An 18,762-nucleotide genomic window follows, 5' to 3' on the forward strand; every position below is an offset into this window, starting at 1 on the left:
TTATTGGAAAGACGGAATAATTATAACTTATTTTAAGTATTAAACGCACTAACAAATAGTACTTTTAATACTTAAAATAAGTAATTATTTCACTCTTCCAGTATTAGATTTTTGTAAGACTGCGAAAAGAAGATAATAAATATTCAAGTAAATGTTTCTTTTAAACAAATAGTACTTTTAATACTCAGAATAAGTAAATATTTACTTCTTTCAGTATTAAATTTCTGCAAAAAAAAGATAAAAAATATTTAAATAAATGTTCCTTTTAAATTAGATTTTAAAAAACTTGATATATATAATTATGTATATAAAAGTATATAAGAATTTCGAAACACAAGCATTCTACCGCATATTGCGCATCAGTCAGTCAACGGCTGAGACAATTGAGCGGAGAGAGGAAAAACCTGCGTAAGACGCAGTTACGTTTATTCGCGCGGACGAACATGGACCTCGGCCGAGAGAAGCGGAACGCAAGCGGCTCGGACGAAGCACGTTCTCGCTCACCGAACCGCGCGGCAGCCGTTCTACTCGCGCCGGGTGCGTCGAATCGGAACGACGCACCGCCGGTTGCGAGACGGAACTTCCGATTGCGACAGCTCCTCGCGCCGACAACGATCGCTTCTCGCGCGCGCGCGCGCGCGAGAGAGAGAGAGAGAGAGAGAGACGAGATGGCGGACGATACGTCGATTCTCGCGCGATTTCGCTTCGGAAAATCGCGCGGCGATCGGTCGGTGGCGTTATTGGCGAAAAACCAAAAAGCACCTTCGATCGTTAGATCGTTAGTGAATGTCAGGATGAGAAACGGCGTGCAACGCGTCCTGTTATATAAAACTACTTATAAGTTTTACGATTTTATTTTAAACAAATTCTATGCTTTCTATTTAAAACATTTCTTTCGTCGGTCGCATTTAAATCCGTTTTTCGGCAATTCATGCGATTGGAACAGAGTGTGTTATATATTTGTCACATATTTCTATACTACACTAGACTGCTAACTTATAGCTAATGAGGGTGAAGTAATCAATTAGTATATCCACATTGCAAATGGCCGACACTTCCGGTCAACACATTATGTTTCGTAGATTTATTTCATATGTCATAAAAGAATGTACTGTGAAGTTGGCGATTTTTCCGTGTTACAAATAGCGGCAATATCCTATCCAGATAATTCAATTTGTCTTATCCCCATCACGTAAGTTTAAGCTTAGCGATCTAGTGTAGTATAGAAATCTGTGATTACAAGTTAAGAATCCACGTTGTATTGTAACAAATACGATATACATATACTTGAGTTAAAGTTACAGTTTAAAATACATGTGTATAAGTCGAGGGGTTAACCACTGCTAAAAAAATGTGCAGCGATGGATAATTATGGCAATACAACACACTTTGTCGTTAGCATTGCTATTGTATTGTTAATAGTATTGTTTTCGTATTGTCAGTATAATACTGTTATAATCTCTAATTATCTCATGTACTGCCATCTATTGCGCGCAGTATTGTCAAGTATTGTTAATGTATTGCTATATGTATTGCTAACATTGCCTGTTTGTATTGAAATTATTACTGTACTGCCGCAATATATTTCTAAAGAAACACACTGATTGCCATAGTGACTCGGTATAAATGAAGATAATTGCTTGCGAATGCGTGATGGCGGGAGCTTAAAGGGAAAAGATACAATTCGAACAAATATATATAACTCAATTTGCAAGATTTCAAGATGACAGTGTATAATATATCTTCTTCTTGAAACCTTGGTGATTAGGCGCATCCACGCAGCGGCGCGGCGCAACGATTTGCAGCGGTCGATCGGAAAATTCCTTGACTGCACACCGCGTATAAAAATACACGATACGAAACTGACGGCTCCGCGGAGAGTATCACATTCATAAAATGGCTTTTTTTATCCGGATACAGTTGGAAATTGAGTCCGTTATCAATCTCTCAGGTCTCCGATATTACACTCTCGCTCGAGTTTTGAGCATATTACAAACGTTTTAAAGTGAAAGCCCTAGCGCGCGTGAAAGACGTTAAGCTTGATCTTCAAACTTAGCGTCGATAATTTTTGCATTGAAATCTGTGGTATTCATCTTCGTGATACATTTGATTTACAATTAGAGTCGCGCTTATTGTTATAGAATCGCTCGGTTGTATTCGGGAATCATCGACGGCGGTCCTCTTGATAGTTTCAAACGCACGCGGTTCTGGTTAAACGAGGCAAACGTTATCCGATCAAATTTTAATAACTTTTTGTTTGTTGCCGGTCGATTAAACGTTCATATTCATGGAGCGCCACGCAGTTTTTTAAAAAGAATCGGTGCTGCGTCATCCTGTGCGATCTGATGGACAATCGGATCGCTCCCGTAAGCTCGATATTTTGAAACGCTTTACTTTTAGATTAGGTTGTTTCGAATTTCGATTATCCATGGAGATTTAAGAATTTTAGAGACTATAATCAAGATCTTAGAGGGCTAGAAGATCTTAGAGGCTAGAAATTAAATTACATTAAAATTATGCGTCTTATTTGTTCCAACATAATTAAACAAAATTATTAAATAAAATAACGTAATAGGGCCATGTAAATATAACCAGCATATAATATCGGCATATATTAAATACTATTTTAATATTTTAATATTATAATTTCGAAAGGTATTTAAAATATAAAAATACAGACATGTTAATATAAATTATAATTGCTTAAAGCTATCATTTATTATTACACCTTTTTTATTGAAATTTCTAAAATTTTAATAAAATTAATTTACTTGATGAACATTATTTCATTTAGTTAAGCAATAAAAAATATCCTTTATTCCATATTAACACTTGTATTTTTATTCCAGGTAAGATCATTATTTTCATTCTATGCGCATACTTGACGGCCACTTTGCGGTGAGTACATTTATACTTTATCAAACAAATACAAACGATATCATCCGATAAACAGTCTTTCAAATCGTATATATGACAAATTATAAAATTTATGAAGCTATATATAACTGTAAAATTAGAAATCAGTAACAGTAATGGTGCACGAATACAATGATCTGTGAATTGAATAATTTATGGATTAGACAAATATGGAGCACCGCGATGCAAAAAGCCGTATCGGAAATTCAAATTATCTATAAACGAGCGCGGCGGTATATGTATATAGTGTTAGTTAGAACTCGTAAAACAGGAGAGCGCATTATTATGCGGCTCAGAAGGGGTTAAGCAATGTGTTACGGTAGAAAAGATACGTGTCCAAGGCATAATGTATATATATATGTATATAATATATACTTATATGTATATATATACACACACGGTGTCATAGCACGCCCGCCGGCTTAGCCGGCGGCGTTTGAAAATAGATCGGGGAACGATAAAGTGCAGCCGTGTCGGTGAGCTATCGAGGGTTTGCGCAATAATCGCAGATAGATTTATGCTAGATGGGATCGTTGTGAAAACGATCAACTCTCGCGGATCGCGAGGGTGAAGTGTGCCTAGGCAGAAGAAATATCGGGCGATCGGCAGCACGATCTCGGGACGACGTTGACTGATCCAGTCAGCTTTTCTACGCAATCAAATTCTGAGAGATGTTGTGACGCGACTTGAAACCTGTTCCGAAACACCACATCGCGTGCTTAGCTTTTATTATTTTTTTTTTATACGTCAAAATAAAAAAAATGGATCTTTTATTATATTTTCCTCTCTCAAAAACAAAAAGTTTCTGAAACACATTCTGAAAGCATTGTTCAGTTTAGATATTTTTCAAATATTATAGTACAACAAACTAAATGTTAATGTAATTATTTTATTTATCATTTTATTTATTGAAAGTAATAATATTAAGCATTTTGAAGAGAAGTAGGATTAACACAAGTATCAATGCAGCAATTGTTTTGTAAATACAAAGGATTATAGAAGAATACATTATATGGATATTAATTATCATTAAAATTATTAAAATTCGTATACATCGTACCTCTTCGATAATCCTGTACAAAAGTACACGCCCATTTCTTTCTTTCTGTTTTTTTTTTCACACGCAAGTTGCGCAACGCCCACGAGAGAGCGAGAGGGGCCTGACTGACAAAAATGGACCCGAGAGCGGGTTATGGTCGGACCTGGACCCCGACCCAGGTCCGGAAACGATTTTGATGCCGCGGGCGGGGAAAGCGGGACTCTAGGCTGACAGACGTTTCTCTCCCTTTGCGCGTTCTCGCGCCTTCTTCGACAGCTAGCCCGGGTTTCGCGCTACCGAGATACGGCCACCAGCTAAGCCCCGGGTGTGCATCGACACCCATAATGAAGGGTGATTGAAATGTCGCGCGAAAGCCGTATGCGGAATATTTATCGCGCCGCTCGCACAGTAGAACGCCGTTTTATTAGAGTCATCGTTTATCGAAGTCGTTTCGTGCCAGGTAAACCGAACTACTGCGGAGAGCGTGGCGGTTGTAAATCAGTTGAGCCATCGTTTCTAAGAATCCGTTCTTTCCCGCAAATTCGCCGGACAATTTGCCGTGATTAGGAAGGATTTCTTTCTTTATAGATCCGTGTAGCATACATTTAATTATGCATATTTCATTTTGAATTTTTCAATATCACAGATTTATATATAGTTTTGAAGAGCGTCGATCGCATAATATTTTCTTTCATTCCGCACTTTATATACCCGAGTAGAACAAAAAGTCAGTTGAAGACATCAAAATGACTCCAAAATGGATTATTAAGGTCACTTTTTGACTCATTTTAATTTTATTGTGGCTTGTTATTCTGCTTGGGTGTATATTTAGATTTGTGTTTTAGATTATGATTTCTTAATATTAAATAACAATGATATAACAGAACGAATGATTAATTTTACAAAACCTTTCGATAGATCTTTGGTAACGTCATTCCACAAAACATATATATAGAGTTTGCATATCTTTACTTCGCGGATCTTTGATTGCGTAGTTCTTACTTGAATCTTTACATTTCACTTGAATCTTTTTCCCTCTATTAATACAACTCGATTATACGAAATGCAAAGGGAGGTCGACGAGATAAAATTTCGTACGCATGTATCGCGAATCCGTCGTCGTTTTAGTAGCTGAGAGTGACTCGGAGCGAAAGAGAAGGAGAGAGAGAGGGAAAAAGAGAGAGAGAGAGAAAGAGAGAGAGAAGGACCCAGATTTCATTTTCGTTGATGAGCTTGGCACTGGTCCAACTCGCCTAAATATATACCACCTTTTTCTCTGTCTTTCTCTCACCTTCTCCGTCTCGTTTTCGTCGGAGACGGATCATTTCTCAGTTCGCGAGACCAGCAGATAAGCCCGAAAGTACTGCCGGGATTTATCCTAATATGAATTAAAATGATATTGAAATGATAAAGATTAGAGTGCACATAGAGAAATTTGTGCGGTATAATAAAATATGAGAAAAGTCCTGACTAGAAAATTGCAGGCATTAACTTCAGATTTTGATTTTAGTTCTAATTGTACACAAATACAGCTTACAATTAAACGCAAATACCTAAATATGTTAAAGTATATGAAAAAAGTCTCTATTAGAAAATTGCAGGCATTAACTTTAGATTTCGATTTCTAATTGTACACAAATACAGCTTACAATTATAAATGTAAATAAATATGCTAAAGTAAATATGCCGTAAGTATCAATAATAATTAAATAACTACTGGCGGCTTTTCATAAATATTTTATCGACTTAACGCTCTACGGACGATGAGAAAAATCGTTCGCACATTTCTTCGATTCTTACGATTTCAAGAAGCAGAGAAAAATAAAAACACCGCGAACATATGTCGCGGATAAGAGCGCATGAGAGAAAAAGAAAACGTAGGGATCTCGGTATTTCGAATTCACTTTGCACCGCGAGAGGCGATCGGACCCGGTTGCTTAAAAGTATATGTTCGAGAGGGCCGCTTGTCAAACGCCTCGTTGTCGTAATGTAATTTACGACGGAGTCCACCTGGAAATTTCCACGTGGAATTTCACCTTACAAACTTGCACGCGGAGTTACAAACGCTGCGGGTCCCACCGAAAGAGCGCAATGAACCCAAAATGAGAAAGCAACTCGCCCCGTGCAACCGTGCGCTGCGCCGCGCCGATTTCGGCGCGCGGCGGTTTACACCGCTCGCCTTGCAGTTACGCGAGCGGGCCGCGGCATTCGAGTCTCTCTCTCTCTGTCTTTATACCGAAGAAAACGGCTCGCGGAGACTTTCGACCTTGGGATATCGCGCGCGCGAGTTCGATCTGACGGCTTTTTCAACGAGCATGGTTACTGCGCTCCAATAATTCGCGAGTAGACACGGAAAATAATTCTCGTAAACGCGGTTTCGCGCGCGAAACGAGTTCCTGTATTTCCTACGCGATTAAACTTTATATATATGCGCGCTGATTCCGCTATGGTGGATTCTATACCTATGTTTGTGCGGCGGCAAAAGCTCGGCGGAAATGGAAATTGAGTATTTGCAGAAGAGAGAACGTGGAGTAAAAATGTTACTTTGACGACTTGAAAACGCACGTTTACGAGAATTTAATGGGCTACCATCGAATGTCGTAGCTTTTTACTTTTCAATAAATAGGTTATTAAGTAAGTCATTAAAATGCAAAATAAATCATTTCCGTTAGTTTACACAATCAACGGCCATCAAGATTTATGCCTTTATAATGATACCCCTTTAAAATCGCTATAGTCGCCGTGTAATCTTTCTTCAATTTAACATTTTATATTTACTACCTCTCGCTAATATATTTTCCAATTATTTGGCAATTAATCCGCGGGAATTTTGTCACGGAATCTAAATCAATCTGTCATACAATAGACAAAACGTGGTTGGTTTACTAATGCAAATGACGACAGGAGTCATAAACGTTATCAGGAAACAAGTTGGTCCCAGAGTGGAAAGTTTCCTTCGGCTCTATTCCGGCAGCATCGCGTCGCAAATTTGCGGTACTTTCACGGCGCAGTTGCGCCATCGCGGTACGCGCGCGGCAGCGATTCCGCGGCTGGTTTTCGGCGGGCGGTTTACGGCAACGACGACAACGACGACGACGACGACGACGACGGGAATGACAATGGCGTCGCAAAAGTTCGCACGCAAAACGACGACGGTGGGACGGCGTCATGTCGGACGGCGGCGGGCGAAGCGGCTCTAACGGTACATCCCTGCGCGCGCCTTTCAGCGTGGTCTACCAACCTACTGTACAGCCTACCTACTACTACCTATCTGCCTACCTACTTACCTACCTACATACCTATACACCACATCCTTCGCTCTTGCGGAGAGCCTAGGCCCGCATCGATCGCGCGTATATGTATAACGCGTACATGCCTATCGATCGGCGTTGCCCCGTCGGCTCGCCTCGTCGCCTCGCCTTCTTCCCTCTCGCACGGGGGAGAAGGCGAAACGAAAAAAAAAGAAAAAAAACCTCCTCGACCACCCCGCCTCCCCCCCCCGCCCGTCTTTCTCCACCCCCTCGATCGCAGAATGAAGAACGCGAGGATCCGCGCCGTTCTCCGCGTCACATCGCGCCTCGGTTGCATTATGTTTACACTGGTATCGCGCAAGCGACACTAGGCTGGGGGCTGGCTACTTTAAGCGGGACGTATATGCCACCTCGTATCTAGGCTGGTCACGAAGGAGAGTGTAAGTTATTATTGATACGGTAGAGTCGACGGCGCTGACCGCCCCCACTCCCGGCGCTTCGCCGCGAGTCAATTTCCCTTCTGAATAAGTTTCCGAGTAGCCAAACATTTTGTCTTGAAATATAAGAGCTTTCTAAAGCTTTGCTAGTTGCTCGCGGATAAGACGAAACATGACCTTTCATCTCGAGATTTTTTAGGTAAAAAAATATGCTTCTCGGCAACAATTAATTTTGCCTTTCTAGGAATTTAATAAGTGTCTCGCTGATCTTCTCGGCTTAACATCAATTAAAGGGGCAAATGGTTGAAGAAGGTATGACATATTCTTATGAAGATCGACTTCTCTATAAACAAATAATTATTTTTTTTTTCATCGCGTTTATTGTAGCGCATAAAATATAAATTTCAACTGATCCATATACAACTTCAAAAAGCGCTGATAAAGAACTTCAAGAGATTACATCCGCTTTGTCTATATGTCCGTTCAATTATTAATTCTGCAATCATTTAATTAAACCAACACCCATAATTGCAAACATATATAATATTAATTATTACATAAATTATTTCATTATATTAATAATAGTAATAATAATGATTAACGCTCTATCTCCCAACTTTATTTAAATCAATATTTCAAAGGAGAGAATTAGTATAATAGAGATATAATAGATGTTCTGAAAAGGAGAGATATCATAAGAATAACGGGATTTCACGTGATTCGTGAAATATATGCTGATAAAATTCCCAATTCAGGCCCCCACGGCTCGAAACCGCAACGTCCTCGACCGTTCGATTCATCACTCTTTTTGTATCCGGTTCCAAGCCGCATGGGTCATTGACAGTGGATGCGCGTAAATAACTGTAATTTGTCGTTTCCATCACAGACGAGATAACCGGTAGACGATTGCGTCACAAGTCTTCTACCGAACCCGCACGATTCCACGCCCATGTGGTCGGCAGAACTGTGAGAATTCGCAATAACAGTAATATATCGCCGTCCGCATATAACAGTACATTGTTGCAATATTATGTTGTTCATCGTTGACTTTTTCGCTCGCCGCACTTAAGCAGGCTTTTAATATGCGGTTTGTGAGAAAAAAAAACGGCAGGACCTGTTTTCTTATTGTTACTCAATTGCCAAAATTAGCGCTATGTTGAAATTGTAATAATATATAAATTACGAGCATTACGTGATCGTAATAATACGTGACGTCATGTGTCGTGTGTTAATGTGATTAGAAAACCACATTTTAAGAATATTTTTCAATATGCATCTTTTTGTATAATGAGTGTAGAAGAAATCAAAATGAGAGTAAGCGCTTTAATGCTTTATAAATAATTTGCGCAGAAATTTAACTATAATAATAACACGTTAACCTAATTATTTTCGGAAATGCTTAGCGCGCAGCTCAGTTTCCGCGCGAAATTCGTGCAGTATTTACGTTACATAAATATTTCCGGGCGCGCTCCGAAGGTACGAGTGCTTTGAAATTCGAACGATCCGGATCCGAGCGATCGATATACCTAAGCCCTTCCGTCTCGCGGCGCAGCGCATGACGGGGTTCGGTTTTATATGTCAGAAGATTTTAAGAATTCCGGTTCATTTTTTTTTTTCACGGCCAGATAATGGGAGGGCCCTCTTCCCGTTCGGGCCGATCGATTCGATCGCGCCGCGTCTTCCCACGTATACCTGCGGAGAAAACCGTCATCTGGAATAATGCGCGAAACGACAATGAGCTTGAGTGGGAGGGAGTGAACGACCTAACGGTGCGATATCGAGTGTCGCGGATGCTTTTATATGATCATCGGGAAAAGATTCTATACATATATCTCGGCTCTAAGCGAAGAGGAACTGTTACGCCGAAAAAAGAACTGCCGATATAACAACGCCGTGCAACGTCAAATTTAAAATATCTGATAAATGGATAGATGGAACTGTAATTACGAAAATATTTAAATATATAAATTACCTAAATATCGGGTCTACATAAATACCGACCATTAATTACATATAGCGTTATTCCTTGAAAAAACTAAATCGAAAAAACCATTTTTTTCTACAGTGCTACAGTTCTAAATAAAGGGATCACTACTGCAGTAATTACTGCTTCATTGAGCATTATAGAGAAAAAATGATTCAGAACTTTTCGACTTAATTTCTTATAAGGAATAATGCTATATGATTAGTGAGTGTCATTTAAGAGCTATTTTTGTTTACATTAATGCTTTATTTAACACTGAAGAAAAAAATGACTCAGGATTTTTCGACTCAGTTTTTTTTTCAAGAAACATGGGGAAATTTGAAAACAATTTACAAAACTGCGTAATGAATATGAGACTAAAGGAACTGTCTACAGCGATTATTTAAAAGAAAGAGGAAAGAATGAGAGATAGAATGCTTATTGATAAGAAAGATGATAGAATGAAACAATTTAAGTAAAAAGACTGGCAAAACCAAAGAAAAGACGTTTAAATGGTTAGAATTTATTTACGAGAGACCAATTATTAAATGTTTTAAATCATTAGGATCTACGTTATCAATTTATGTCTCAAAAAATGTATCGACGTTTGCTGTTACTTTTTCCTTCTATATATCTCAGCGTATAATTCATTATATAGACAAGCGCTCATTAAAAATATTTCGCGCTTCTACCAAGTTCAGTAATCTCTGTAATTACTATATTAATCTTAATTTATTTATTGTGTTATTTATTACGTTAACTTTGTATAAATGTTAAAAGTCATTAATTTAATTTGAACTGTTCTACCCTACAAAAGATAATGAAATTACTCTGAGCGATTCTCTTCGGTAGGTACAGGTTATAATTTCAAGTAATTAATTTTCATTGTTGTCTGATATTGAAAAAAGATTATGTATTTTGACATTTTGTATGTGAGACGGTAGTAAGAGAAGTATGTTTAAGGTTCAAACATCACGAGAGACACGCTACAAAACCAAAATTTGCAATTTTCCTTGATAATAGAAAGCTTAAGGTGTCGAAACTAAAACGACGATACGCCCAAGTTTAAATGCTCGACCGCTAGCTCGATCTTCCCTCGCATAAATCACCGATGCCTTCTTGAAATTCTCATCAGCTTTCGGTTCCCGATAGCCGAACGTTAATTCGAACCGCGCTGCTCCGACTACGGGATCGGGATTCACGATTAGCCTTAACGGTGGCCCGGATGACGGCGATGTCTTTCGCCGTTAAGCGGGTAACGCCTGCTTGGTTGCAGCGACAACGACGACGACGATGACGGCGACGACGACGACGACGACGACAACGGCATCTCTACTTCACCGATCGATCGTTTCGGGGATCGATCGCGGCACGGTGAGTGCGTGCGCCATCCTGTAACTGGCCTCGCTGCTCGTAGACAGAAAGTAAACGCTTTTAACCCCCTCTCCATTTCCCTCTCCACCCTCTTGTCACATATACGTGTTACATTTACGAAGGGATCGTTATGAAATCGTCGTTTATTATATTTATTAGCGCGCAACGATGAAGAGCTGACACAATCGGGACGTCGGATGAAAAAAAAGGCGCATTCAAATGAAGTTTTTACTAACAGATTTAAAGAGTTTCCGATCATATGATTGCATTAACACGCCCTAAGCAGATTGTGTGATCTCATATTGATTTGATGAAATAAGTTTCCTCCAAATCAATTGAAGATGCATCGTAATCTTCTATGCTTAAATGTTTATCGATATTGTAAATATAGGATATGTGAATGCGGAAAGTTAAGTTGTATCATACGAGTCATCTGCGACATCTAAATATCAGATGAAAGCTTATCACGAACGAAAATAGCATCGGAATCTATAAATTGGTATCCGCATTAGAATCTATAACTCCCCTAATAACCTTTTTCCGTATGACATCATATGTTGCAGTGATGTAATGTAGCATATATAAGCACGTATGCAGAACTTCTCAAGCTGAAAGCCATCTCAAAAGCTTATATATTTTTTATTATGAACGTTCTGTTGTCCACCCTTTTAGTAATCAGGACGGTTAACGTCGAGGGGGATTCCTTACGATCGGAGCATCCGCTCCGCGTCCGTGCGGAAGACTCCGGAAAGTATCGAAAGGGAGCACCGGGCCGCGACTCGACCTACCCCAACGTGATCCTGTTTACAGCACAACCCTACTACCCTTTTCCTCTCGCATCTCTTCAGTCTCGACTTATCTGAAAGCCCTCTACCTTCCGCGCCTTCCTTTCTCACCCTGCCACCCCATTCTTCTCGTTCGTCGTGAGAGTTTCCTTACTCACAACGCGCATTCTCTCCTCGCCGCCTCCCTCGCATCTCCGCCCCCCTCCCCCTCCCTCCCCCCGCGTCCCTTCCACCCTTCCCTCCTCCCTCCCCCCGCCGCCCCCACTTTGCGCCCTGCGCACCGAGCCCTCCTCACCAACGCGCTCACGCTTTCTTCGTCTCTTTCTCCCTCTCTCTTCAACCGACTTGCAAACGCGAAAGACCGACAAAGAGGCATTGATGGGGAGGGGGACGAGAGAGGGAACGAGAGGGCGAACGGTGGGGCTGGCTCTCTCTGGTCTTGCGCGACGCGTACCAGTCAACCCAGAGCCACGGTCGCGCGACAGCCACGGTGCCCGTTAAAAAGGGATCGTTCGCAATCGTCGTAGTCGCGTGATTTTTTTCCCTCAAGTGCCTCGCGCGAGTATATGCATCTCCCTGCTCCTCTCCCACGCGAGCACCGTGTGCGCTCGGCCGTGCCCGTTTCGGAGTGACCCGCGGAGTGTGGAGCCGCGTGCGTTCTCGCAACAACCGCGGAGTGACCGGCACTCGCGAAGTGCATCGCATCGCGCCGCGCCGCGCCGCGCCGCACCGCACCGCACCGCGCCGCGCGACTACGATCGCGCGAGAAAGAGAGAGAGTGCGATCTCCGGGTGGGTGCCATACCTGACACTCCGCGTGTCACCGTGATTCGCCGCGAAGCTACCCGCGCGAAGCGTCCGCGAGGTGACCGATGGCACGCGGCGAGCCGGGGCCCGTCCTTGCGGTTGCTCGGCCCGCGTGCGGCCCTCGCGCGCGGATAGTCGGGATGCGGAGGGGCTGCTCGTGACTGTCCGCGCGAGTGTGCCAGTCGACGCCCCGCGAGCCACGGACCCACGGAGCAGCATCGGTGTGCCGTAGGTGGACGACATCGACGTCGCGGCCGTCGTCGTCGTCGTCCTCATCTGCACCCGCTATACTACGGTATAACTTGCAGCATCGTCGACTTGTGCACGTCGTCGTTGTCCGGCGGCGCCGCGACGAGAGCGAAAGAGAGGAGTTATCGACGTTTTCCCGTGCCGGCGCCGGGGTGCCACCCCTTGCGCGCGGAGGGACCGCAGCGGCCGGCCCGCGCGGGGCCGCACGGCGCGTCAGTGAAAGTGAGTGATGCGAGCGCGTCCGCCGACGCGGAGGTGGGGGAGGAGCGAGTGCGACCACGGGGCGGGCAAGTGTCACCGCGGCTTCTTCTTCGGGGTTGTTTTTGTCCCTTTGTGATACCTCTCTCTCGACGCGCGTCCTCGGGGGATCGCCGCGACATTACGGAATTGTTCACACTGACGAACGACGACGCAGCGGTGGGTTGAAAGGATAAAACTTATCCCTCGGCTCGTTTCGTGCAGGTACACCCGTCCCCTCGAGGGGGAGAAGGTGGCCTCCTGGGAAAAGCTATACATCCTAACAATGCCAGATAGCAACGTAGAAGTCGTTCCCCGAAGGCTGATAACGACAGTACATTATCTTTCTCGTCAATGAAAAGTTCATGTTGTCAAACAGGGTTACTATGTTGCTATTTATACCACGTTAAACAATCGCTTCAATATCCTCTGGAAATCTCGAAACGGTTCAAACGGATAGATGTTATATTTTGGCACGATAAAATTCGGTCATAGTCTTATGTATATAAATAGTTGTCTCAATTAAACAGTTTCTTTCTCTACTTAGTTCAATTTTCTATTCAGTATTTTATATGTATATATATATATATATATATATATATATAAAATTTGTGACACAAATGTGTATCGCTGAATATAGATCTCCGACTTTTATTTATGCAGCGATTGCAAACTCGCGAATGAACCTTACAATATTCAACACTGAATAGTAGGACAGTCATATTTAGCGCTAAATACAATGGAAGTACCGGTTCGCGAGATAAGAAATTGAATTATCTTTTATAGAAGAACTCGGGGAAAGATTTCGCGAAAAAAAAAATGTGATTTATTCGCCAGCATCTAATGACGCACGAACCTCAATTAATGGATCTCTCCTCTCTCGCGAAAAAATTCACTCGACTCTAAAGAAAGCTTGTTGATGCTATAGAATATAAATGATGTGCTTTTCATTTTCGCATCATCGATCTTCCACGGGCAACTTTTCCCTCATTCTCTTACATCTTCGAGCATTCGCGATTTCGCGACATTTATCCCGCTTTCTCTCCCTCTCCTCTCTTCACTCTTCTGTCGCTCTCCTTCTCGCTCTCCTTCTCGTTCTCTCGCCCACTCCAGCATTTACCTCTCCCGGTTATGGATATTATTAAGTAATACCTACATCGCACGCACGGCGATACAGAGACGCGCGAGTGTGTGCGCGCGCGAGCGCATGCTGCACGCAGGCGAATGGAAAAGCACGGGTTCTCATTCCGGCGATATCTCGCGCATTCGCGCGAGGCTGTGTACGATCAGAGATTTGCTCCTTTCCCATTGCGACCGAACACGCGACAGAATTAGACCCAAAAACTTTTCAATATGATAACGGACTGTCTCAGGTGAAAATCAATACCAGAAGTAAACACAGGGTGATTCGACGTATTTCACGCTCGGCTATACAATTTCGAATTCTCGTTTTTCAATAAATTCCAAATCACGTTTCTGTTATTCAATGAAACTTTCTCACACACCTTTTGATATTGCATATATGTTTATTTTTGCTTTAGACAAAGTATTTTTTTTGTGTAAAATTAAAAGGCTCTTGGAGATGTAAAATCTTAAACGAAATCATCGAAAGGACAATGTGTTAAATTAATTAGATAATTTGAGTCCTGCAGGTAGCGTGCAAAAATTGTGCGGCACTAACTACGTACGATGAAATAATTTACATGGTGTAATCATAAAATGTATTATTAGAAGATAGACTATTCCCGTTGTTATCTACGACCGTTGTGTCCTCGCGAGGCGACCGGAAATACCCACGTGACGTGTTGGGACGAAGACGACGATAGGAAACATGAAATTACGTTATTATATGCGAAGTGTCTTAAAATATCAGTATCGCGAAAAATTATCTCAATTAATTAAATCATTGCAAAGTAGGTCGCATTTTTTAAATTAATCGAGTAGTAAAGTCTCGTTATCAGATTATCCTTCATATTGATTCATCTAAAGATCCTTCAATTCTAATTCTAAATTATTCACAAAATGTTTTGTCGCCATGCAGAAGTTGACTGCAGATTTGTCACATACACATTAATAATACATGTCGTTTTAATACATTTTATTCATTATTGATATCATATTATGTGACATTTAGTATATATGCCTGTGAATTTATTTCTGATTAAGAACGTATTATGTTTATCGTTTGCACAAACTGTCTGGGGAATCATTTATTTACATAGATCAAGTTCGACGGTTCGCCGACTGTTGCCTTCGCCGAATGCATGAAATAAGTATCCAATAAGTCGTCTTTCTTAGGTCGACAGGCAGGGATAAGCGCGAGTCGCGTGCACACGATCGGGTCACCTGCGCATTTCTCTCTCTCTCTCTCTCTCTCTCTCTCTCTCTCTCTCTCTCTCTCTCTCTCTCTTTCTCATGATAATAGCGATGCCGTAATAACGCCACCGACACGCTCGTGCCAGAACCGAAGTATACGCTCGATGTATACGACCTAAATAAGATGCGATGCCCCCCCAGGGCGAAAGTAATTCACACGCGCGTACGGGAGCTCGTGCGCGCACACGCCGTACTTCACCGACTTTTAGGCTTTATTCGCCGCAGAGTTCTGATAACATTTACACCTTACTGCACCTGACTTTACCGCCAACACACGTCCTTGGTTGCGGATGAATAAAACGATCATAGCTGTAGCATATAATTTGCTTTACTTTATTTATTACATTACGTTAATTTAATATCGCTATTGTATGTACTTCTCTTTATACTACATATAAAAAGAATAATTGAAACATGAATGCTAATTACATTTTAATAATATAATATAACAAAAAAAATTATGTATTCTGCAAAATTAAAAAAAAAGTAATCACACAATTTAAATCGTTGATACAAAATCTAATGAAATATTACATATTTTGCAATATTTCTTAATACGGTTACATCGCGACAATATCATTTTTATTGGCGTTTTGCGCACATAAAGCTTACCTAGTTATCGTCATTTCTCAATTAAGATTTAATCATGCTAATGGAAGACTGAAAATTTGAAATGAAAATGTAATGTAAAATATTTTATTCGGCAGTTTAATTATTATTACAAAATTGTGTATAATTGGAGTCGAGGAGCAATTTGCACGTACTTGCCACGTTCCGTTGGACAACGCGATCTCTTTGCTAATCGTGAAGAAGATGCGCTAGACACTATGCTGAGGCGAAAGAGAGACAGAGCGAGGAGAGGATAGAGATTGAGAGGGAGCATCGAGTCAGTAGGCTAGTGGGAACGTAAACCGTACGTACGGTACCGCGCGAGCCCTCTCCCTCTTTTCCTCTATCTCTTATACTTTCCGCCTTCCTTCCTCTTCTCCCGCAATTTTCTCCTTTCATTGTGGTTCGCGGACGTCTACGTATAGACATCGTGTGTGTACGTGTGTGTGTGTATATATATATATATACACACGACACACAAATATAACGGTGATTTCAGTATTCTCGGGAGCAGCAGCGTTTCCCAAACGATTGTGAGTCGTGAATTCCCTTTATAGATCCCGAGACTACAATAATATCAACGTGTACGTTTGCGGACGGTCAGCTATTTACGGTCCTTAGAGAGTTGTATCATGGTGAACTTACGTCTTTTGATTAATTGATTATCCGCAGATCCTTTTTCGATCTAAACACAAACATATACCTGCATTCTGGAAAATTTCTCTCTTCTGCTTTCCTCTTCCTTGCTTCGATTTCTCTCCTGCTTTCGAACGATCGCGGACTCAGCATTACAGCTATTTGAGCCCCAGTCAGCTAAGAGCCGCATGAAATTCCAATTACATACACAAAATTACACAAACAAGAGTCATTGAGCAAAGTCAAGACTCGACTTTCATCTCCCTTGAGCAATCTCTCGTCGAGCAATTCAGCTGGCATCATCGGTGTGCACGTTTTTTTTTTTGAGACACCCTGTACGGGTGGGTGGTCGGCGTTGTGAAGCAGGCTCGCATGCAAGCTCTCGGCCGGTGGTCGCCGAGCTTCGCTCGATAGCAATGCGCGGTTCCCCTCGATGCGAGCTCGCCGCCGCTTGCAACGCGGTTGGGATTAAAGGGGAACCATCGTGGTGCATGGAAATGCAGGATCGATGCGCCAGGAGTCGACCGCTTTTTTTCACGTCGGCCGCAGATCGATCGCTCAGGATTGATGACACGAATGTCAGGTTTTATTCACTTGCTATTTAAATTCTATATGCTTTAACTTTTCACTCTACTTTCATCGGCCTTAAATGATTCTGTGCGAGTCAGTTTTCTATTCAAGAGCCATGACTGTTCATCACGATAATAAAGTGTCGAACTCTTGCAATCTTTAATTCTCAAATGTATAACGCATATTTAATTTTATTGATTTTGCAAAGAGCTCTGTTTGACTAAAGAAAATTGCCTGTAAAATATTCTTAAGGTCTTTATATCGCAAGAATTTCAATTGGTAATTACTTGACATATTATATTTATCTTATTGGTTGTTATATTTTATCTAGTACTTACGGTTTTTATACCGTAAGAACTATTTTCGTTACTCTTATCGTTTTAGAAAGTTAGTTCGGGAACTTTCGAGGGGATTACATAAATGGCTCACAATTTGGAGTTTACGTCGGCGTTTCGCCGAATTGATCTGTTATTCTCATTAATCCGTATTTCACCGCAATTTCTTCACAATATGTCACCGGCATTTTCCTCTAACCGTTAATTCTACGAATCTCGGTTTTTTCGCTAACTGGCGGTATTAAAATCTTCCTCTTTCCGTAGCGAGATAGCACGAAACGATCCGATGGAAGTTGTAATCGCCGATTGAGCGAGAGCTAACTTATATGCTTTCTACTTCTTCTCGTATATCTTGAAACTAAGAAAATATATGGCAGTTGAGTTAGCAAATGAGAAAATGTATACTTACAGTAAATCTCTGCTTATCGAATTAATTAAATTGAGAAATAATGTACAACATATTTAATCTAGAGTTTAAAATTTTCGTTTAAAATAAATTTTGTCTCTATTAATAAAATGTTTCTAAAATGTTATGATAAATTTTGTTTATATTCTGTAAATTTATAATATAATGCGATGATGAATACTTTAGTTGTTCGGAAAAATTTTTTGGACCTATCAAAATCACGTCGAGAATATGTAGAAAAATAAGACGACAATCGTCTTATATATCTAAAGTCGATGCTCTCGCGCGATGGCAACTCCCTTCCAGATTGAAAGCGAGAAGGGAAATTCGACGGAGCCATGTCACGTCGTTGGGCGCGATTTCCGACGACAGCAACGACGGCTACGCGGACAACGGCTACGGGAAGTGCGCCAATGACCGCGATAACGGCAAACGAAGCGAGCGCAACGACATTAACGACCACGACGAGTACCCGACTCGGCGTGCTGCGACTTCGGGGTGACTAGAGTGAAAAACGCCATCGGTGCGCGACTATTAAGACAACGACAGCAACGACTGATCGAGGCGGGGGGGCGAGTGATAGTATACGCGATAAATCGTGTCACGTCGCAACGTCGTTGGGGTGGCGTGGAGGAGACGGAGAAGGAAGGGAAGGAAGGGAAGAGGAAAAAAGTGGACACGAGAGAGACGAAAGGACGGGGAGCGAGAAGCTCTTGGCCGGTGAACCGACGGAATAGACTGATCGCGAGTGTCCCCCTGAGTGTTGTCAGTAG

The 18,762-nt window shown here is 41.7% G+C and overlaps 2 protein-coding genes across 5 annotated transcripts in view; both read left to right on the top strand.

The window, feature by feature from the left end:
- Positions 1–18,762, top strand: part of LOC105450368 (probable nuclear hormone receptor HR3) — a 104,342-nt gene that overhangs the window by 27,056 nt on the left and 58,524 nt on the right. The gene's annotated exons all lie outside the window — the stretch shown is intronic.
- LOC105450367 (putative uncharacterized protein DDB_G0274855) overlaps positions 1–18,762 on the top strand; it is a 39,791-nt gene that overhangs the window by 8,330 nt on the left and 12,699 nt on the right. For all 4 annotated transcript variants that reach the window (XM_011690161.1, XM_011690160.1, XM_011690162.1 and 1 more), the window contains exon 2: positions 2,850–2,898. In XM_011690161.1, coding sequence (XP_011688463.1) covers positions 2,850–2,898 — 49 coding nt within the window. The remainder of the gene's footprint in view (positions 1–2,849; positions 2,899–18,762) is intronic.

Source organism: Wasmannia auropunctata, unplaced genomic scaffold (assembly GCF_000956235.1).
Source record: "Wasmannia auropunctata unplaced genomic scaffold, wasmannia.A_1.0 LD336062.1, whole genome shotgun sequence".
In the NCBI taxonomy this organism is placed as follows: Eukaryota; Metazoa; Arthropoda; class Insecta; order Hymenoptera; family Formicidae; genus Wasmannia; species Wasmannia auropunctata.